The 23,103-nt window shown below is 44.0% G+C and overlaps 2 protein-coding genes across 3 annotated transcripts in view; one reads left to right on the forward strand and one right to left on the reverse strand.

The window, feature by feature from the left end:
* TTC9 (tetratricopeptide repeat domain 9) overlaps nt 1-22,574 on the reverse strand; it is a 28,770-nt gene extending 6,196 nt beyond the window's left edge. The window contains exons 1-2 of the mRNA XM_032689899.1: nt 22,144-22,574; nt 85-267 (exon numbers count right to left, since the gene is read on the reverse strand). Coding sequence (XP_032545790.1) covers nt 85-267; nt 22,144-22,513 — 553 coding nt within the window. The 5' untranslated portion in view covers nt 22,514-22,574. The remainder of the gene's footprint in view (nt 1-84; nt 268-22,143) is intronic.
* MAP3K9 (mitogen-activated protein kinase kinase kinase 9) overlaps nt 1-23,103 on the forward strand; it is a 132,968-nt gene that overhangs the window by 93,046 nt on the left and 16,819 nt on the right. The window contains exon 12 of one of the 2 annotated variants that reach the window (XM_032689890.1): nt 21,691-21,946. The exons of the other annotated variant lie outside the window; for it this stretch is intronic. Within the exon in view, the coding sequence (XP_032545781.1) occupies nt 21,691-21,766 (76 nt within the window). The 3' untranslated portion in view covers nt 21,767-21,946. Of the gene's footprint in view, nt 1-21,690; nt 21,947-23,103 lie in introns of those variants that run through there. 2 annotated transcript variants of the gene reach the window in all.

Consider the following 23,103-nt stretch of genomic DNA (forward strand, 5'->3'; position numbering starts at 1 on the left):
TCAAGTCAGGGACAGACTAAGTCTCATGAAAAGGAATACAAAAGCACTCAGTGCAAAGCCACATCCCTGCTCCCCTCCCCATACCTGTTGGCTGGCGGGATCTTGCCTCTTTCAGGTAGTAGAGGGCCTTGTTGAAGTCACCCAGGTGGTAAAATGCCACTCCCGATCGATAGAGCGCCTTGAAGTTCTCACCCTCCTTCTGAAGCACTTTGAGGCAGTACTCCTTGACCCTCTCGTAATTCACCAGCTCGGCCTGGAGCAGGCAGGCTGCAGGGGATGGGTATGACAGGGAGACAGACAGACAGACAGACAGGAGAATATTAGTGCCTTATTTGTCCCTGCTCCTGCAAACTGCAGGAGAAAAGAGCAGCTTAGGTGAGGGAAATGACTCAGCCTCATGATTCAGAAAGGGTGCAGTCATATGGATTGTTTGCCAAACCCTGCGATTGTTTGCAATTTAAATACCAATGCTTCTATTTTTGGCATTGCAAAGCAAAGGGATTGTGTTTACTCCTGGGACACACATACACACACGTGCACACACACACAGACACAACACTAGGGCAGAGAGGGAGAACATAAATGACCCTCTGCAGCTCTGGAATGCCACACAATCTCGTGGCAGTGGCTGGCTTCATTTATAGTGACAATGCTTCTCAGACTGAGGGCTGCAGCTCCAAAATATACAAAAAGGCAGTCTAACTGTTATGTGACAAGAAAAAGGGGGATAAATTAGATCAAATTTTTTATATGGCTTAATCCAAGGCTGTTAGGTTTAAAAATAGTATGTAATTACCTTTTATCCAGAAGATCCTGTAGGGAGTTTTGCTATAGAAAACAAGGGGCTCTGCCCTGTTGGAATGTGTTGCCACCAAAAATAAGCCCATCTAGAGCTGCATTCCAAGGCAACTTTGGGATTGACACAATTTGGGGAAAGAAGGCAGAATGCCACTACAAGGATCAGTTCAGAGGCTGGCAGTGCCAAGTGCCAGGGCATGGAGAGAAATTTCCCATGGCAGGTGGTGTTACTCAGTGTGTCTCTGGCAAGGAGAAGACTCACTGCTCCTGGAAATCCAAGTCATCATAGTTCAGGTGACACCAAAGAACAGCCAGATTTCACTTTTTGCATGGTAACTGCAGGTGAGAGGATATGATGCTGGGTCAAGGATATGATACAGTTCTTGATCCTCTTCCCCTGCACCTCAGATGTAAGCCCTACACCCTCTCTGTATCTCACTTTACATTTCATGGGCAGGAGGTTGCCGAGATGACCTCCTAAAATTCCTTCCAACACAAATTAGTCCAAGACTATGATCACTTAACATGGACAGAACACATTCCTAATCCAATTACACATTTAAAGCTTAAAGACCTTACCAGGAACAATCATAAACGGGCTTTTACCAGCAGAGCACCGATGGTGCAGATGTGCTGAACAAGGACTGCAGAACTAGCCCTACTGCTGGTACGTTTGTTTGAGTGATGCAGCCATTAGTAACCAGAGCTTTGTCCCATTTGCTTTAATAATGGAATGTCAATATATTTTAACAGTTCCTGCCATTAATGTGCACAGGTATTTCAAAAGATGGTTGCTTGCTATTTGATTGCCAGTTAAAAAACATGTATGTTTTTAAAAGCTTAGCAGCATTTCCTTATCCAAAGTTTGTCCCTTCCTATTTGTCACACATTGATTTTTCTTACTCTGTTTCTAATGAAGCTTGAAATTACTGTCCCTTGTTTTCCTTTATTTTTCAAAGCTATTAAAAAGATGGCGGCGTAAATTTACTACTGGCTTTACCACCCTGGAAAAAGGATTGCTTTGTTTATCTGCTGATCAGTAGCATGTACAGCAGTGGCAGTAGCTTTCTGCATACTACCAATCTGAGCCAGCCTTTCACCTTCTGTGAAACTGCCTTTTGGAGCAACTAGGGGGTGGATTTCAGTTTCTCTGTTCATTTGTTACTTGGCATTTCCAGTTAGAGTCATAGAAATGCCTCTGTGAAAAATGACAGGCAGTTTATTCGTATATATTAACTCAGTAATTCCATATTGGACTTGCCTCATGGACTGGTTTAAAAGAAAAGAAAAACTCTCCCACATCCTGCTAATTCACAAACCAAAATGGGTTTCCAGATATCCAGCTGGGTTCTTTCTGTGACTCATACTCACAGTAAAGCTTCTGCAGGGCATCCCCACTAACTATGTACACGGTGAAGAGAAGTCAGTACCACATGGCTAGCAGGAGAGACGTGTTTATCTGAACAGAGCGAGCAGATGGATGTGCAGGAAACAGTTCTGCTGGAAGATTTGGCCATTTGGAGACCCAGCATTGGAAGCGGCTGTTGGAAATGAACCTGGAGGGAATATCTCCCTTATAAATATTTAGACACGCATGTTTTCAGTTCTTGGTGGACTGAAATGATCTTAATCGACTGTGATCCAATGCAAATATTGAGGCTGTTAGTAATTCAGCTTTCAGAAATGGAAGAGACATTGAATTCTTGTACTTACTACCTAATTCAGTCAGGGGACAATTGCTTTGAAAATGTATTGTTTTCCTAAACAGACATGCAACTCTGGCTGAGAGTATTTGTTTACCACATCAAACACTTTATCACCCTCCTTCTATGTTCATAATAGGCCCCCAGTGAATCCCTCTGAGGAACAGAGCTCACCGAGAAAGACCAAACCTAGAGGTTTCTTCAGATCCTCCTCCTACTTTCTCAAAACTCAATGGGCTTGATTGTGCACTGCATCAGCTCTAGTAGCTCTTTGGTGATTAGAATGGTGCCGTTTACTTGCAGATGCAAACCTACAGTCATCCGGTCCCTGCAAGTCTCACAGTCGTAATACAGCATCTAGTGGCTACATCTCCCCAACTCAGAAATGTTGCTTGTCCTGCTTCCTGCAGCGTGTGAGAGTTATCCATCGTATTTGGTTATCATTCGCAATTTGGCAGCTGATTTAGTGTGTCAGGTTAAGCAATAAGTAACTCTTAATTTTTAAAACCATGTATGTCACGTAGTGCTGAAGAGTCCCCACCTGCTGTAAAACAAAATAAAATAAAATAGCCGTCTTGCAACTACTGGGTAAAATGTGCCATGGGAACAGGGAGAAGGTTAATGCTATTAGCTCCACAGGAAGGGCCCTGTCCATCACACTTCCCAACTGACTGCTGATGTTTAAGCAAGGAAACGGGAAATTTGTCTGGTTTTCTTCACAAGAGGAACGTTAAGCCTAGATTTGTACATTTTAATTTGTGGATTCAAATCTATGCCAGCCAGCACCATAAGCTGCAACAATTTGAGAGGTGCCATACCAATCTGGTACCAGTAGATAACTGAAATAGTTTGTATATCCCTGCTCAGCACAAGGCTGGGCAAAACAAAGATTAAAGCACCCGCAGAGCCAAAATACATCTACACCTTTAACTTTTACCACCAGCTGTGGTTAGCAATGGTAGGAAGTTGTAACTAAAATCTTGGCAGTTGACGGGTTTGAATTCTATTTTATTCCACCCTGAAGTAATTTTGAATTCCAGAATATCTTTCAGGAAGCTATCTAGGCTTGACCGGTGCCAGTGAGAAAAGATCCATGACAACCCTTTTCTCTCAAAGGCTAATTACTTTAATTGTTTAAGAAACATCACTACATTTCTATCCTGATTTTTTTTGTTTAGCTGCAATTAACTAGCCACACCTCTGCTACCCTGAAAAGCTTGTGTTTCCTTGTTGCATTGGTACTATGAGATTCTGATCAAGTCACTCCATTTTCTCTTTCTTAGCCCTTATAAAGAGGTGACTAGAGTCTCTTACTAAAAAAATACCCTTACTTTTCAGCTTTCCTCGCTTTTACAGCTGTTCTCTGAACCCGCAAAACAAAGTTCAACTGAAAGTGCTGTCATTTAGCATCTTATCACAGAAACCTCTTCTGTGTGAATACCTCTGCAGGTTACACAAATAGCTCAGTTTGGCCTGAACTTTTGGCTTCTAATTTTGGCTGAGCTAAGAACTAAGTCTGGGAGTAGTATGTCCAGGTTTTAACATAGAGATATTGAACAACAATATCAAGAGCCTTGCTCACCTGGGAATTTTCACCAAAGAGTAAATCTGCATGCCAGAACAATCGTCCAGACACTTTGTATACCAGTGGCTAAATTCCCATTATAGGCAAGGCTTGAGACCCATCCATGTTAACAGAATACTTAAGCGAATGGGACAAATTGCTGTGCAAGCAGCATTAGCATATCCCTACCCTACAATCCTTCGGCTCAGCACACTGTGTTAGTCATAACAGGAATCCATTTGCTGTTGTTCTGGGAGATGAAAATGCCTTTGCCTTACAGGACAATCTTGGGTTGCAAGTTAATGTTTCCCAAACTCCTGTCTTGTTTGCTGTTCGCTATCACTCAGGTAAGCTGGTCACACTGCCTATTTTTAAGATTGCCTTGTGCCTTCCACTGTAGGAGAGGGTAACTTGTAAACTGTTGTTTTTTAAGTTTATGGACTAAAATATTTCATGTGCGATATCTGCCTTTGATGTCTGCTTTTAGAAAATGTCAGCCAAGACAGTTCAGGTATTTTTGAAAAACAGGCTAGGGAAACATATCTCGTTAAAGATCTCTGGTGACTGTCTCTCTGGATGCATCTCATTCCTTCACTGTTTGGCTTTGCAAATGGAAATCTGGCAGATATTGCTTGTGTCAAGCAGGTGCCTTCTGTTATCCTCTTGGTAATCTATAGCTGGCCAACTGAAAATAAAACCCAGTATGGTACTGCATGCTGTAGAGGTATGCTTTAGAATTTGGTACCCAAATCCTTTAAATATTTAGTCCACCCAGGTTACAATTTGATCTAGAGAAAGTGGGGATTTGGAAACTTTGAGAGCACAAAAATCCTCTTACTGGCTTACCGGTCCCGGGAATAAAGGAGAAAGTGGAAATCAAGTTTCACATATGACAGAAAGACAGATGATTGCAAGGGGAAGAGACTGCAGCTGACAGTAGTGTGAGGACAGAGGCACAGAAAGGGGTAGTGGTGAAAGGGAGTTGGGAGCTGAGGTCTACTGAGGAGGCGAAGTCTGGGCAGAGAAGTGGAATTAAGACTTTAGGACAAGGTGCTAAGGAAACACAGTGCAGCCAGCCTGGAGACCAAGAGGAGCATTTATAACACTGAAATCCAGGCAGAGGAAACCAGCTTCCCTAGCTATGTATGGCAGTAGCTCCTCTGGCAGATCACTTAACCCCAGTCACACTCCTGCTGTAATCACCTTTTTTCTCTGCTGGCTATACTCACCAAGGGATAGCAACCTGCAGTGCTGCAAGCCAGCCCTTGCAAATATTCCCTGGAGACTGGAGCAGGTGTCCTATACAAGAGCTAATGGTAAGTCATGTGGTTGAACCATTCTCATATATCCATGCAAAAGGGTCTGCATCCAAATGACCCTAGTTTTTTCCCATCCCTCAGAATGAAAAAAACAGCCTGTATTGATTTGTTTGGTTGCAATGCAGAGAGAAGTAGCTAAACTCAGTACTGCTTAAACCTGAAGTGGATCTTCCCTCTTTACTGTATTTACTCTTGACTCAATCACTGAAGTTTAACAACCTATCTGGATTGTTACTCTTTAGCAAGTGCTAGGTACTCCAGTCACTACAAACTCAATCTGTATTTCACAAACTGACAGTGTCATTCCCAGAAATAAGCACAGTTAAACTCTGCAAAATACTTTGCTTTCAGATATGATCTCACCTTAAGTATAGCAGCCAGCAGCTCACTTAAAATATGTTTAAATTGCAGGAAGATGGTGCATATTCTTGCTCTGGTTCTACTTTGGGAACATGATTAATACTTTGATATTACTGCTTCAGGTTTTTATTCAGACATTTCATTAAGACCTTTATATATATATCATTGAACAGGCTTTGTTCTCGTATCTAAGACTGAAATTAATTGGGCAGACTAGGAAAGTCCTGTACTTCAGAAGGCCTGGCATCCTTCATGGTGATGCTCTTCCTCAGAAAAGAGAAAAGATGGTAAAGTTCTGGTTGAAGTATTTGGGAAGAGAAAGTATTGGACTATAACAACAATAACAACAAACCAGGAGGGGAAAAAAAGGAAAAATATTTGTCTTGGAATAGACAGCAACCTTCTAACCATGCCACTAATGGATGTATCATTAATCTCTGTGTGCTGCAGACTGTGTAAATGGTGTTTACAAAAAGCACACGGAGCTTACAGTGTACACTGGAAGAATTAAAAGGAATACCATTACTACATGACACTAAAAATGTAAGTCATGTGTTAGTATTTTGAATATAATTAGACTCTAAAATAAATCAGGTAATGTGACTCATAAGATGATGCTGAAAATGTAAAGGGTTATCTTAGTTTAAAAGTCACCTTGGACTTAAACTACTGTAATTTTAATGCACAGCATAAAAAGAACTAGCTATTTGAATACTTATCCAAATTTCTCTAAAGTTGAAGTTACTGATCCTGAGTCGGCAAACTGCACAGCCTACCTGTAAGAAGGCATAGCCCAATTTTTAACCTATGTTTGATCTTGTATTAAATTTTCAATACAGATTGGCACTAAAAGGAGCCTATAACATGTTCAATGTAAGAAACCTGTGCCAAAGGAATGGAGTAAAGCATCCATATCTGCACAGAGCTCCACACATGCTGCACCTTTCAAGAATGCAACGCAGCATTCCTCAAAAGAGGATGCTTAAAGCATCTTTTTTTCAAAGAAATGCTGCATGCAGTTTCACTACTAGACTCAGATACTAATTAGGATCTGCAGTTTCCAAACAATCTCTTTCATTAAATATTTTTCTTCTTTCGCTATAGTCCAAGCTTGCAAACAAAGAGGATTTTCTGGCTTCTCACCAATAAAAAGCTAATTATAGACAGCTTGATAATGTCTGGCAATAATCTGATCAGCTGACTCCTAGTTCCCAGACAACCTTAATGGGATGAAAAGGGAATATCACAATGATGATAAAACTTTCCAGCCAGTGGCTCTCATTTATTCCTCTCCAGGTACCAAAAAGGTCTAAACATGCCCGTATGTTTCTGCTTGCAAGGAAACGTGTGGAAAATTAAAACCCAAACTATATGACAGGTTGTCTCTCCCCATAGGGGGGGATTAATGCTAAATGAAGTGTGGATCCACAAATGTTTGGAGAGCCCAAAGTAAGCCACCTCTTCCAAACTGCCTTCCCCCTCTTCTCAGCCTGACTCTCAATTTGTAAACAGATACCAACTGTTCCTCCCCATCCTGCCATCCTGGCCATGCTTTCCTTACAATATGTAGCACAGTCTCTTTCAGTTCTCTGCTGCTCCTGAGTCCTTCATACCTCTTCCAGAAGAAGGACCCTGACTTCACTCCAATTAGCTTTTCTATGAGAGAGAGAGAGGCAATGGTAGTGACTGAAGTATGCTGATGCTTCCACCATCGTACACATTAAAAGGTATTCAGTAGTTCTCAAAGGAGCTGCTGAGCCTGTGTGTCAGGCTTTCTGTGGCTGGTAGCCCACCCTAGGACTCTGCCTATTGCCTCCCTTTGGAATGCACAGGGCCGATAACAAGAAGATAAGTAACAGCTAATATGAGCTGCCAGAACAGATCAGTTTAACTTCAGTCTGTGATAGGGTGATCAATCTTGAAGGTGAAAGAGAAACAGTAGATATCTTGGCTTTTACGCTACTCAAATGACAAATTTTAGTGACATTTTCTCAAGCAGGTTGAAGGAGCACAGTCTCAATGAATAGACTTAACTTTGTTAACAAAATGAAAGGCAACATTAAGTTAGGGTTCTGCACTGATCTGTCCTAGGCCCCATGGTATTTGACATTGTCAATAAAGACCTAAATGACAGACTGCAGACTTCTTGTCAATTTGCAGATAACACCTAGATGTGAGGAGCCAGTGTCTGCTGGAAGATATGGGTAAAATTTCAAAGGATCCTCACAAATTGGTGGTGTCCTGATAAAAACAGGATGCAATTTGACAGGGGAAAGTTAAAAGTCCTACAGTTAGGCAGGAAAGACCCCCACTGTTTAAGTACAGCAGGGGAACAGTTGGTTGGAGAACAATTCTGCTGAAAATCCACAGGAGGACCCTGACAATAACAAATGGTCCAGAGAGGACAGAATATAAGCCCTCAAGGAGACAGTGAGGGAAGAGAGGCTAACTCTGATCATCTACATAAAAAGAAAAAAACCCAACTCTAATGCAAAGAAGGGCATAACCAGGATACTATCTGTTCTTCTTGTACTCAGGAAGTAAGAAGAGGGCTTACATTTCAGCTAGGAAAAACTTTATAGCAGTAAAGAGAAAGAAGCTTTGAAAGAGATTGCTTGGGAAAGTTGTCAAGGTTTCTAGATTTCCAAGTGTTTATGAACAGCGTAAACAAAAGTTATCTGGGATATTATCTTATCTGTACACTTGTACCACACATGGGTATGGACAGAAGGCTCTTGACAACTCTTCAGTCCCATTCTTGATTGTCCTGTAACACTCAGAGCATAAACAATCCTGAGCTGTCCTTGACAGCTGCCATTTAGTGTGAATTCCTATCAGAAGGTCCTGCTGGAGGATGTCAGACCAACATCTTAGCAGGACATGTGAACAGGTGAGCATTTAAGTCAAAGCTGGCATGACTGCTAGCTTTTGCTATGTGTTTATATTCCATATTTCAGACTTCTGAGGTTTGAAGAGCACAGTTATTTAAAAGTGTTCATTATTTCTAAATTATGTTTCTTAAGCTACTTTTAAGGTAAGTTTGTGGTGATTTGTGCTTCTTTTTTGTCATGAATCCAGTTATATAATATTGCAGTTTTCCTTCAGAGGGCCAAAGCTTTGAGAAGCAAGGAATTTCAGCCAACTTTTCAGCTGATCCCCATAGCTTCTGTTTCAAAAGAGTATTTTGACCTACCACTTTCTGTAGTTACTGGTCCTTCAAAATAAAACCAGAGGCTTACTGAAAATTCTTAGCTGCAGTAATATTAAAGCAGTAGTTGAAACCTAGATGTCATGCAAACAAGAATTGTTGTCTGAAGCCAAAATCTGCCTTCAGCTGTGTACCAGCAAATCTTTATTCTACCAAACTAAAGAGCTTCACATGGAGATGATCTTCATATTGCATCTTCTAATATGCATGCCTTTGGTTTTTTCCCAGAGGTAGGAGCAAAGTCCTATCAAAGCGCTGGTGGAGCAAGAGCTTCAGTCAGCTTTTAACTACTAGATAATTTTGATTCTATAAATACTAGCTCCTACTGTAGCCACAAGAGAAGAGACGGAAGTTCCTTCTGTTTGTTTTTGCCAAGGCTGCTATTGTTGATTTCTCAGGTTAAACACCCTGGAGGTTTCCTCCTCTCTGACTTATCTAGTAATCTTTGACCTGTCTTTATCTTTTAAAATCAGTACTCATCTAGGTCTAGTCTAGTCCAGTCAATTACAAATGCTTAGCCTTCGGATCTGTTCCAGTTGCTATTTATTCCAGTGCCTCTTCTTTGCTGTTTGTTTTTGCTCACCTTGTGTTGCTTTACTCTTTCACTGTGGTACCTTCTCTACATCGTACCTTTTCCTCCTCTGGCCTCCTGTTGCTATTGATATCCACTGAAGGAATCTTGTCTCTTGAGTTGTTTTCACAAGAGAAAAGTACATAGAATTTTATCAGTGATCAGCAACACCAGACAACCATCCAGTAAGTGTCTGGCATTCAACAGCAGTCCAACTCCAAGAAGTGCCATCATTCTCACCAGAACATATTAAACAGTGAAATCAAGTGGATGAATGGAAGGATAGTGTTTTTTTTAAACCCATCTGAGACAAAGAGGCGATTTCTGTAAATAGGGAGGCACTTTGGAAGAAGTGGTGGATTTTAAGCTGCCTTCTCTACTGAAGAGAAAAGCATCCTTTGCTCACAGTGGTTCAAATTAACTGACAACAGTACTGTGAAATGCAGCTGGAACAGCTTGAAGACTCCCAAATGAAGTCACAGACAGTTGTGTGTGCCATTGATTGCCTCAAGCCTGGTTTACTGCAGCATGCTCAATCTGGGATGAAAGCTAGCACTTTATCCTGTACTACAAGCCACGATGACGTGGCTGCATAACATCTGTGTGCTGTGCCCTGTGGTGGCTCACAGTTCACCTCCCAGGACACATGAAAGAGCTGACCATTGCAGAGTCTGCTAAGGGGTGGAAAGCAGGCTTGCCCTGGGGCCACCTCTTTGTATATTCGTACCATGTATAATTGATAGGGACTGAAATGCTTTTAGTTTTGTCTTGAACGCTCCCTAGCTGAAAAAAATCATCTGGCAACATGGAGACGTCAAATGAGGAGGAGCATTTCCTTCATTAAATTAATTACTAATTCACATGTTTTATCCAGTTCCAGTGTAGCCCAAAGCCTTTCCCTTTTAATGATGTTTTGAAACAGAGAGAAACCTTTATGGCCTCTGTGGGAGGGATGGAGAGGAGAACAACTGACAGAATCAAAAAGGCAAGGATGCCCAAGTCAACTGTTTTCTAAATAATTGAAGAGGGAGAGGTGTAAAACAAAGGTCTCAAACTTATTTTCCTTAAAAATGCATGAAAGAAACTTAGAGAGAAGAGTGGTTTGTCAGCAACAGCGAACTAACCCTGGTTGTGCCAGGCTGTCATCTGCCTGAGCTTTGACAGACCACGTAAAGGGAGTTTAAGCGTCACCCTTTCACGTAGTTGGGCCTCTAGTGTCTCTACCTCTTCCCTGTCCTCCATTTATATCATACGAACTTAGTATCATTGACACATCAAATCTAGCTGGCCAACAGGTTTGAAAGTTACTGAGAGAGGACTGACAGGCAGACTGCAGAAAACATACATGCTTATGACTAATTTCCTTTGGAAATCAGGCTGAAAACAAATAAACTAAAGACCAGAGGGAATATTCAGTATATTATTTACTTGAAAAAGTAAGGGTTTGAACTGTGCAGAAGCATAAGTCAGAACTCTAATAAGATGTCTGCTCTTTAATATAAGCTGTAGCAAAGTGCTTCAGGTAAAGATCTCAGATCACTCCCAAAGTGTTCATAAACCATGTCCATGCAATGCATTGTTGGCAGTGGAAGAACAAGGTAGGAGTATGTGTCTGACTTGGGGTAACCTCCACCTCAAATAGAGAGGCTGTTTTCAGGCACTATGAACACTGGAATCATTATACTGAATCAGTAGAATTCTCTGTCTTGACTGTAGCTTTTTGGTTAAGGAAGGTGAAGATACAGTATAAGAATTATATGATGGCTAAAGAGACTGAAATGGGTTCTGTTGACAAGCATATTGGTCTGCAAAGAGATCACTAGTAGAATTCCTCAGAAATTAATTTCAGAATGGAGCTTGTTTAGTGTTTTATTAATACCCCTATGTAAAAGTCAGAGTGACCTACTGACTGTCAAGTTCAAAGATACTGTCAAAAGGGATGAGGATGACAGTGTGATATAAAAAGAACTACATGACCTTGTCATGGCTGAGCTTCGCGAACGAAGATTTGGGAAGGCTTTATCCACATTTGTTACAGGCACGTTGGTGACTTATGAGGCCAATACGTGACAGACATATCCGGTTGCAAAAGGCACAACAGAAAGACTCCTTAGAAGGTGTATTCCGTAAGACACGGTTCTTCCTGCATTGCCTTTTCTCCTCGAGAGTGATCCTGCGTGTGTTCTCAAAGGCTTCCGCAGCGTTATAGATGGTGTGTCTCCAGGCCTCCCGATTTGAGGCCAGAGTGGACCAATTATGGTGATCAATAAGGCCAAGGCTGAGATGTTGTTTCAGGGAGTCCTTGAATCTTTTCTTCGGGGCTCCTCTCTTGCGGCAGCCAGTGGCAAGTTCACCATAGAGCAAGATCTTAGGGAGGCGGTGGTCCTTCATCCTGGAGACGTGCCCTGCTCATCGCAGCTGTGTTCTCATCAGCATGGCCTCTACACTTGTGACTGCTGCTTGCTCAAGAACAGATGTATTGGTCACAAAATCTGACCAGTGGATGTTTAAGATTGTACGGAGGCAGCGCTGATGGAAGCGTTCTAGGAGACGCAGGTGGTGGCGGTAGATGACCCATGATTCGGAACCATACAAGAGAGTAGACAACACTATGGCTTTGTAAACACTGATCTTTGTGCTTTTCTTCCTTGTACACAGCAATAAATTCATTTGGGATGGAATTTGGTGATACAAAATTTAAGACTGTGCTGTTTGGGACTACTAAGAATTTTTGCTGGAATTTATGAGGAAACAACCGAAGAGGAAAAGGATGTGAATATGCAATCGGTTCACAGAATGAGTCACTTATGTGACATGGCCATGGACAGGGAAATGAAAATCTTGGAGAAGTTTATTCAAAAATTCAAACCAGTCAGCAGGGCTTCTCAAGCATGAAAATGTAATATTTGCTTTACCGTTTTTATCCTATTTAATAGGGCAGTGAGTGTTCTGATTAGTTATATGTCTAAGCCTTCTTTTCTAACCTTATTAGGTTCTTTAACTCCATGATACTTTCTGGCACTGTACTCCCAAGTTAATCAGACCTGAGGTTTAAAAATTATTTTGTATTAATCTATTAATTTAATTTACCACCCCACCCCATGAGCAAAGCTCCTAAGCTGCCTCAGTTTGAGTTCCATCACAGTTCTTCGAGAATGTAAAAAGGAGAATGAATCCATTTGCTTTGTATTTCCAGTATAGGTGAGGATCTTATGCTGCTCTGGTTTCCTTGCAACATGAACGCACTACTGTGTCTTAAGCAATTAATCACTAAAAAGGATTTAAGAGGATAGTAATCTGGGATTTGAATTATCCTAGTATTAAAAATATATGGTGACTAAAGGAGTTGAGGCTTAACTTTGCACCACAGTGTTTGATGAGAGAATCATTGCTATAGGCATGGTGCAGAAATTTTGGTTTGATTCCTTTGGAATCACTAGACAAGAAAAAAAGTGCCTTTGCAGAACAATAGCTAGGGCTAACTTATGGTTTTCCAGAGCATCCTAACAGACTCCTTCTCTCATTCTCTGACCTCGGCTTCTGTAAGATCAACTGGGTGGGGTGATGCCTCCCTGGGCAGCTCCTGTTTGGGAGAGGCTATGGCCATTGCATAGATTTATTCTCTGAAAGTGTACATGAAACAAAATCTTTCTGCCCTCTCCCTCTCTGGGAGCAAAACTGAAGCAGAGGAATGTGAATTCTCGCAGCTTCTTCCCTGTAACTGGTTGAAAGATCGTTCTTTATATCATAAAGATGCTTTCCATTTCAGGGTGAATTTCTGGATTATATGGTGACTGCAGGGATAACACAGCACACCGGAGGTAGATGTTTGTTAGTCACATCAGTCCAGGAATAGACAAAGGGAGCACTAAAAGTCTGACGTAAATTTTCCAGTCCCAGACACTTCCTCTGCTTTTAATTTGCTTCGGAGAGTAAATTTCCTCTCCCATACACTACAGTGGGGAATATGCAGGGCAAGGATACCCCACTGCTTGTTTTGTATTCTCCTCTCCTTCAAGTAGCAGTAAACAGCTCTGCTGTCTGGAGTTAAGTTTTCAAGTTGGAAAAGGCCAAAGATAAGCAGCATGCAAGTGGGCTGATCTGAAATCAGTCTTTACATTTTAAGATAAGCCTCACAGACACATCAGATGGGTAGTGAATTTCCACCACTGCCTGGTTAGGTTCTACCAAGAGGGCCCTGAACCCTCTTGCTTTACGGAATAAGGTGACTTACAGCAAGAATAAGGTTACTTATACTCAAGGTACCTCACTTGAGTTTCATCAGGTAGGAAACGAGCTCTTTAGATGTCCCTGATGTGGCCAGGCCAAAGTAACATCAGAGGTGTGGAAAATGACAGCTGTAATCAAGGCATCAAAGGAGCTTTGGAATCAAAATTTGAGGAACATAATTTGGTGGCTCTTTGCTGGCTGACCCAGCTGCTTCTTTCCAGCAGCTCCCAGGCAACTGCATGGATGGCTGGATCAACAGAGTTTTGCTGTCTGCCACTCTGATATGAAAGGAGATGCTGTTGCCATCGATGCAGAACAATCTACATGACAGCCCCTTAAACTGGCAGCAAGTAAATGCAGTGGGCAGTGCTCCTACTAAAGAAAGAAAGGGAATGCTGAGCAGTGGCTATAAAGGTATTTGCTTTAGTAGGACAGAGATTTGACCTGTCAAGCATGGATGTGTTGGAGAAGGAAAAGTGCTGTAGCCTTACAAGCAACAATCAGTGTCCTGTGTCCTGAAAAGCTTATGCAGCAATGTAAGGATGGTGTTCTCTGCCCCTAGGGATGTGTAAAGGGTTGCCTTTTTGATGGTACATGTGAGTGAACAGGACTGAGATGTCATGACAGTCAGGAGCTTGGGACACAGGACGTGTCAGGCAATTATGGTTTTATTGGCAAACATTCACAACTCCTAGAGGTGCAAACAGCATGAGATTTTTTTTTTCCCCCCAAAACTCTTGTCGGGAGGTTGTTGCAGAACCATTCAGTGGTGGCGACTTACACTTGCTAAGGCTTTCCAGATAAGTATGTGCTAATCGGGTGGGCAAAGTTGTGATCATGGCTACACAAGACAAGCATGTGTTAAAATTCATGCCCCTGATTGGAAGAGTTGGTAATTTTATCAAGGTGAATGTCAAAGCATGTAAATATACAGAATAGAGTCTCACGCTTGCACATGTGCACACTGTTGTAGAGAGGAGCTCCTCCTGGTTATACATAAACAGGTAACCAGCACCGACTGCCTTCCTGCAAGTGTTACAGCACCCACAGAGGGATGAGAGGACCTCACTGGCAGAGCAGAGATGGGGGACATCTGGGAAGGGACAAAGCTTTGTGTGGGAGAGCATAATATCTGACAAAGCTGTGTTACAACCAGGAGAGCGAGTAACAGAATTCAAAGGGTAGAGGCATGGACTGTAAGCAGCCCCAACTACTGTGCCAAAAAATAAGATGGGAGAACTGGGTACACAGGACAAAGACAAGGAGAAACAGATAGTGCTATCCAGCCTATGAGCCTCAGGGCAGTGGCGTGTCAAGAATTTTGGAAAGTGGGGAAAATGGAGTGGATTTTGAAGTAAAGATCACGACATTAGCTATTGCATATGCATAGTAACAAATGAGCTCTGGAATGTCAAGCTATGACAGCTAAAGATCATTGCTCCCAGCTGTCACTTTTGCCATAGGTTATCAGAGAGAAAATATGACTGTACCTAATTCACTTCCATGAACTGTCTTAGTACTGTTTCTAGGAGTGTCCTACAGTCTGAGACTGATTTTGCTGCTCCAGCCCATTGGAGATCCATCCATGGACCTTTAATGGATGCCATTTGCAGCTGCCTAGGCAAGTGTGTAAGAACGCTACTATGACCTACCAGCCTCACACAAGCAAGTCTACCTTCAGCAATTCCAGCAAAGCTTTCAGAAACTGCACTGACTCTACAGTCTTCGTGAAAGGGAACAGAATAGCAACACTCCATGCCACCACAAGAAGATTTACCTGCATTCATCCATCAATGTCCTAAGCTTACTGTTTCCCATTCAAGATGCAGTTCAGAACTGAACAAAAGAGACAGATTCCTGAGCAGCCATTAGTAACAACTTTCTAGTTAATGACAGTTAATACAGACTCTTTTTCAAAGCATTTTAACCCTCTGTATTAGTCACTGGTATGGTCATCTGAGTAAGCTGAAACCAGAATTAATGAACAGTTGTCCTCCTTCTGTATCAGTTTCTCACCCATGAAGTGAGAGAAGAAAGAAGAAAATAAATAGCCAGTATTTTGTCTCAAAAGTTTATTATGCATTTTCTCCCTTTCTTCATTTTGTTCCCTCAATTTCACAGTCCTTTGTATGTTGTTTTCTGTGAGATGGCACAATGCCAAGAACAAACTGGCAACATTTAGACCTCCCCTTTTATTTATTCTGTTTATTTTTACTGTTCTTTTTCTCACAGCAACACCTTTATCATCCTAAAACCCTAATGTGAGAACTTCTGATGATTCTCCCTTCTGGAGCATCAGTTGCAACGCTAGAAGACACTGATGAGGAACTTGGGATGTGCTGCTGAACTAATAGGCAGTTCTAGGAGAAAGGCTGGAGAAAGAGGTTTGGAGTTGGGTTAGAAATTTCTGGGCCTAGGCCCAAGAAGAGAAGGATGTTCCACCTGCTGAATCATGCAGAGGTGGCCCAGCTCTCAGAAAAGGTGGTAACCACGGAGCTCATGAGTGTATTTAGCAATAGACTGGGACCTAGGTTTGATTTTAACACTAGGTTTTATTGAACCAGCTGAAACATCTTCAGCACAGCACTGATGAAAACCTGTGGAGGTCTAAGATGCTGTGACTCTGCATAACTTTTGCTGGAGGAAACTCTAGGACAGCATTTCAGAAGATGGAGTAAAGCTGGAAGGACGTGCTACTACAGAACTCTGAGAAAACAGCAGTGTTCTCAAGGTGGAGAACAGCAAGTACTCTTAGGTAAACAAATTAACCACTGCTCTTTTCTTGGAGAAGCTTTCTGATTTTTTATATTTCCTGCTTCATCTCCCAGAGTAAACTGTAGCTAGACTTTGAGGGATCTCAGCTTAGCAAGACTGCAGCTCCTCTGGACAGTCTGGTCAGGGGATCTATACCTTCTCAGTACTCTGTTTCAGGAAAATGGGGACAAGGTCAGCTGGGACAAGCTTCTCCTCATGCAAAGGGAATTAAACGTGGTAGAAGTGGCTGCAAAAAAAACAAACCAATCCACAAAGCCTCAAGTTTTGAAAAGGCTTAGGATGAATAGTTACACATACAGAGGAAAACAGATCTACCTCAGTAAGAGAGATGCTGTCAGACATATATCACTTAAACCAAGTTTGGTGGCAGCTTGGTATCCTTTCTTTTCCTCCCTCCCACTCCCCTGGCATCTGGATGTATTTCCATCCCGTCCTTTCACTGCACAAGAAACTCCCTGAACAGGGAGAATTTTGCTATCCTAAATACAAGGGAAAAGGTAAATACTGAGTATTTATAAAGAGTAATTAATGACAACGGCTTGAAATCCCACACTTTTCTTAAATACATGTCAGAGTTTGGGCCTGTCACTAAAAAACGACACACAGTGATCTGTGTTTAATTCTCTGCTGCAGTTGCACCTACCTGGAGCAATAATTGCATCAGTCCTGTAAAACAAGATGTTTCCATGCATTCTGGGCTGGGCAGATATATCTAAACCAAGAGTGTCAGGAAACGCCCCCACACTAATCAGTGAAAATGCAGACCACACCCGGCTGCTCTGTTTGCTGCTGTCCCTCTTTCCCACTGCATGGCATCCTTACAGAGGGTGTTTGTTGTTGATGCAGCACATTAAAAAAAAAAATCACATCAAGCAACAATCCAAGACTGCTTTAACACCCACAGCACCATGTGTCCTGGTAGAGTCTGTACTTGCTAACGGCTATATGCTGGAATGGGCTTTTAGCAGAGACTCCTTGTGACGTGTCCTAGTGGGTGGTCAGTGGAAAGTTTTACCAGTTTTTCTCATGTTTAGTTACATTTTTACTTGGATTAAGTATTATAAGTATTTTTACTTGAATTTCTCAGTTGAATCACTCACCAAAGTCCATGCAACTGGTGACAACTGGAAGTAGTACCTACACCCCAGGTCGAGGGCGCTTGAAGGTTCCTATGCTGATAGAAGTGCCATGTTTTGTGTGACTGTCACTATGACCTTTGCATAGTCATATGACTGGTACCAGTGCATGTTTCTGCCAGTGTAGGAAGCCAAACCTCATTATCAAGGGTGAGGTGTATCTTGGAGGGCTACATTTTCAATACTCTGCAGGTATGTGTACCCTCTTGCCAAGACTCCTATAGTAAACTAAGGATACCTGAACGAGAATATAAACATGCTGCATTTGATTTACATTCACATAATTAGCAAAGCCTTACAGTACTCCCAGGAGGTCATAAATGCAGATGGATAAACTGAAGTTTAGGAAAGATTTGGTGAAGATAATACAAATGGTTAGCACAGGGGGGAAGGATTAAAAACCAGATCCCCCTACGCCACTCATCATCCCCAGATCGCTCTCTGATTCCATTTCTCCTGCCAGGATTAGCTCTAGCATTTCTGCATGCTTAGGAAAATCAACAAAGGTTTGCTTATCACACTGCAACATTCCCTCACCAGAAAAGCTTAAAACTATGCTTACCCTTAGCATTTTGCTGCTTTGGAATGACTGGGACTTGTTTCTCTCTGCAAAGCAGACACAGTCCTTTTGATCCTGTAAAATTTTAGGTAGCAATGGTGGAATAAAATAATCATTGTGTTGCATGGTTGCATTTTGTAGTTGGCAAATGATGCCCATCTGCATGCAATACATAAAGCATTTAACTTCTTCTACATCAAAGATACTGCAGGAGTAGAAAGGAGACCAAGACCTGAGGTGTATTTGGCCAGTTTGCTTTTCTGCAAGCATTCTTTGTACATTCCTCTGTTTCTTAAAAGAACATAAACCACTAATTTGAGAAAACTCAGCTGAATGCACCATCAGGATGAGATTGTGGTCCCCATTCTTTATTTTTCAACAGGGCTGAGAGAGGAAAAAAGAGGTCAAGTGACTCCCTCAAGGTCAGAGACCATCAGTGAGTCATAAAGAAAGGACTGTTTGCCTTACAAGCCTGCATTCATTCCGCAAAGCCCTGTGCTGCTGGTAGGGTTTTTCTTTGCCTACTCTAGCAATTTCTGGGAGCCTTGACCATGCTGCTGCTCTTGCCTCTGGTGACATTCATCAGAATGACTTGTGGTAAAATGAAGGGCTATTGGCAGGCCTGTGTAAGAATGCAGCAGCACTAGATTTGGCAGATGTGGAGTCCCTTTAAGGCAAAACTCTTGGAGCTTAAACTGAAGTCTAGCTAGTAGCTTAGTGAAAGAAACATGAGCAGCTCTGCCAATAGCAAGCAGTAAAAATCCTAGGCTGATTTAAAATAATAATTTTAAAAAGTCACGGGAATTTAAAACCCGGTAGATCTGGGATCCTTTGAAATGGGCTAAATAGTTTAGGCTGTGGGGGTGCCACACAACTCCACAACAGGGAACCTTAGAAAACACACCACATACTGTGGGGCTCTGATTAAATACGAGAGCTGGCCATGCCACCACACCTTACAATAGAATTGCCTTTTGAAGGTGCTCTGCAAAAGAAGCGGAGCTAAACAAGAGTCTCTGTGCACGTTTGTGCCTACATTTACCTTCTGCAGGAAATAACAGGCACTGATAACAGTTTAGTATTTGCTCACATGTTCCTACTCATGTAATCGGTCAGATTAAAAAAAAACCAAACAACTCCAGCCCTCATCCATGAGATCGCCCCAAATCCCCTCTGGGTGTATTTGTCACCTACGTGCATATTTACCGGTAGCTCGTGCTCTCCTCTTACTGTTTTGCTGCATCTAAAGAAGTAAATGTGTGTGTGTGCATCCACAGTTGTGATGCAAAGCATCTCTGACAGGTGGCTGTGTGGGGGCCACATGAAAAATGACAGTGCAAAAGCAAGGTGGACTTGTCAAATGCCAAGCCTAGAGAGTAAGCGGAGGTGCTAAAAGAACTTGGTAATAAGGACAGTGAGATGACAGCTGCTAATGCTACCGGGTATACTTCAGAGCTAAGTGAAAAACTGCCTTCTCTAGAGCTAATATGTACTGCTGTTAGGCTTTCTGCACTATACAGATTTATTTGTTTTAGAATCAGCTCTAGACACCCAGCAGTGCTCAAAAGCAAAACTCTCCGCATCTCCTCTCCTCCCCAGGTCAAGTAACACTGACTTCAACTCTAACAGTATGTGCTGGTGCCCCTGCTAGAGCCCACTGTGTAAAGAAACTGGTGCCGTCTGCTGTATCACACTTGGAAAATAAAGTCCCACTGCTGCACCTCTTGAAGTTGTTATTAGAAAGGTATACTAATTATTGTTACATTTCTGGGGAAACTTCCACTCCCCTCTTCCCTTCACCTCAGACATGAATTCACAGATCTTTCTGCTGGAATGGGAGCTCTAGAACCAGGCTAGGAATAACTGCAATTCCAGTTTAACTGCACATTGCCCTCTCCAACATGCAGGGCATTTCTTTAAAGTTGCTTGCAGACAGCCCAGCAGACCCACGTGAAGCTATGCATTTCCAAGACAAATGTTGTTCTCTGCTCTGTGCATGCCATCTACTGAAAACATGTGACAACCGTCTGTGCAAAATGACAGCTTGACCTGCTGTGAGGTTATCCCAGGAAAAGCACTGCTTGTAACTCCAGGGTTAATTATACTCATCTCCTCCTGTGTTCATACTGGTTAAATTTAGGAAAAAATCTGTTCATATCTAGGTTAAAGATGGAACACGTTTCTCTCACCAGTTGCTACTGCTGACAAGATCAAATACAACCAACGAAAACAAAAATTCCTTGCAAAAACCTGAAGTGGTAAATAAACGGGCTGGACAATGACCATTACACAGGACAACTCTGTCAGCAAGAGCTGACACGTTTCTAGCAAGTGGAACTTGTGTACTCGGCAGAAAGTGCCACAGAAGCAAATTCTATCCTTCCCTCCCGCTCCATTTACCTTCTACTTACCATGTTTCATTTGTATCTAGTAGAGATATTGCCTGTGAGCCCTTTTCAAGCCCAGGAACTCACCAAGCTATATTGTTCAAAGCGTTATAGGTTCTTTGTATAACCCTGCCAATCTAAATCATCCTTGCCAAATACAATGGATTTTAATAAAGCTGTGAACAGAAATTCGTAGAGAGACAAAATTACAGCTGTGTAATTACGATATCGCTCTGAAATCTCACTTGCCTCTCCCTCTATGCGATTTCAATAGGCTTTTGAAGGAAGAGTATTTGGAAATATGATGAAAGGGAGCTAAATTGTGCTCTCCATTACATCCCAAAAGGCATGTGGAATATAAGAGACTGGCATGCATTAAGACAAGAGAGAATGCTGGCTTGGTGTTTCAAACTGTTCGCTTCGTTCTGCATCTTTTTAGCACTAGAGACCAGGAAACAAAGCTAATCAACTCTGTCTAGGAACCCAAAAGCTGATGTCCTGATTTTTTCCATTTTTTAGCCCCAAGGATATAAAGGGTAATGAGCAACTCTTCATCTTTCTGGAAAACAGCAGAGCTTTATTAATGTTGTTATTTTGTGCACCTTGTCCAGACTATGAATGCTCTTTTCCCTGTGCATACCTAGGCACAAGTTTTTGTTTCAGAGATGCTTTCAGGTTTGGAAAGAAAAAAAACATATGGTGCTGCAGACCAAAAATAACCTGATCCTGCAGGTCTTGTTTGAAATCAACAGGCGTTCTGTTTTTGTAAGGACTTCAGAATCAGACTACAAAGTGGTTAAACCCCTCATCCGTCCCCTCCATCTTCTGCAGCACTTCTAAACAGATGGCAGGAAGCAAAGGGAGGGATGATCAAACGTCTACTGACCACAGTGGTGACTGGCATCTAGCGAAAAGCCAGGGCTGTATTTGCTTTCACCTTTAAGTGCTAAGAGGCCAAAAAATTCTTTTTATATCTAGTAGAACTATTTGGAGCTACTGCAGTAGCGCCCAAACCCTTCCCTTTCCTTACATCAAATGTGGTAGAAGGAGTCTGTCTCTCTATAATACCGTTAATTACAGGCACCAGAACGGAGCTGTGGTTGAAGGGACTGAAGGACATCTCGGGCTGAGGGCACACAGCAGCATGCAATCCTGACCACTTCACGAGCCGCGATTTCTGTCAGCCGGAGCGCCCCACGCACGCACCGCCGCCTTGCCACCTGTCTCCCGGGGGAGGAAGGCAAGGGATTCATCGCTGGCGGATGGAGCCGCCCGGGGGAAGAGCTGGGGGCCGCGAGCGAGCCCGAAGAGCAGGAGCGGCGCGGCCGTGCGCCCCTTCCCCAGCGCTGCCCGAGGCTCCCGGCCGTGCGCCGACAGCACCGCTGTGCCCGGCGTGAGCGCGAACGCGAAAATGGAAGCCAGCGGGAGGGAAGGAGATGCAGCGAGCGGAGCAGCGCAGTAGCGCTGCTTTGCGGAGGGGAAGGGAGGTGTGCGCGGCGCAGGTGGGGACCCCCCGCCCGCGGCCCCGCTGACCTGCCAGGCTGTTGTAGCAGTCGACCTCGATGGCCTCCACCGCCTGCCGCTGCTCCTCGCTCAGCCCCGCCGCGGCGGCGGCGGCGGGAGGGCGCTGCCCGGCCGGCTCCTGGCTCAGCAGCAGCAGCAGCGCCTTCAGCTCCAGCAGGGCGCGGTGGTACTTGCCGATGGCCTCCCGGAATTTCTTGTCCTTGTAGCACTGCGCCCCTTCGGTCTTGAAATCCAGCGCCCGCCCGATGAGCTCGCCCGGCTCCGCGCTGCCCGCCGCCGCCGCCGCCCGCGGCTGGGCACCCCCGGCGGAGCCGTGCCCATCGCCCGCCCCGCGGCCGCCGGCGTTCAGCTTCCCCGCCGCCGGGCTCGCCCTCTCCATGGCCGCGGCGCCGTCCGGCTCCCGCGCCGCCCTACGCGGGCGATGCCGCGGCGCCCGCCGCCGCGCTCCCGGCCTTACCCCCGCGCCGCTCCCCGGCTCCGCCACTCGCTCCCATCCTCCGGCGGCCGCCGCTCCTCCTCCCTCGCCCCGCCGCCCGCGGGGCGCCCGCCTCCGCCCGCCCCCGCCACCAGCCGCCCGCCGCGGGCACCGTCGCCCCCCGCACCGCTGCGACCCCCGCCCGTCGCAGCGCGGGGCGGGGGGGAGAGCCCGGGGCGTGAGGATGCGGCGGTCCCGCTCCCCGCTCTCCACGCTGGCCCGGCAAGGGGCGTACGGCCCGGCCCCGCAGCTCCCCGAACTGGCCGACTCCACAGACCCCCCGCCCAACCTTCTGCTCTCCCTGAGACTTGGTTCCCCCCAGACCCCACAGCCGAGTCCCTTCTGCACCCTGTGCCTTGCCTGCCTGTACCTGAGGGTCTCGCCTCCCTGTCTGCGGGGTGAGATCCCACCTCTTCCTTTCTTCTCACCCCCAGTTCCCCATCTCTCTTGCCTCTCCCACATCCCATCAGTGGCCATCCACCACCGACATCTGC

The sequence above is a fragment of the Chiroxiphia lanceolata genome, chromosome 6, assembly GCF_009829145.1.
Source record: "Chiroxiphia lanceolata isolate bChiLan1 chromosome 6, bChiLan1.pri, whole genome shotgun sequence".
In the NCBI taxonomy this organism is placed as follows: domain Eukaryota; kingdom Metazoa; phylum Chordata; class Aves; order Passeriformes; family Pipridae; genus Chiroxiphia; species Chiroxiphia lanceolata.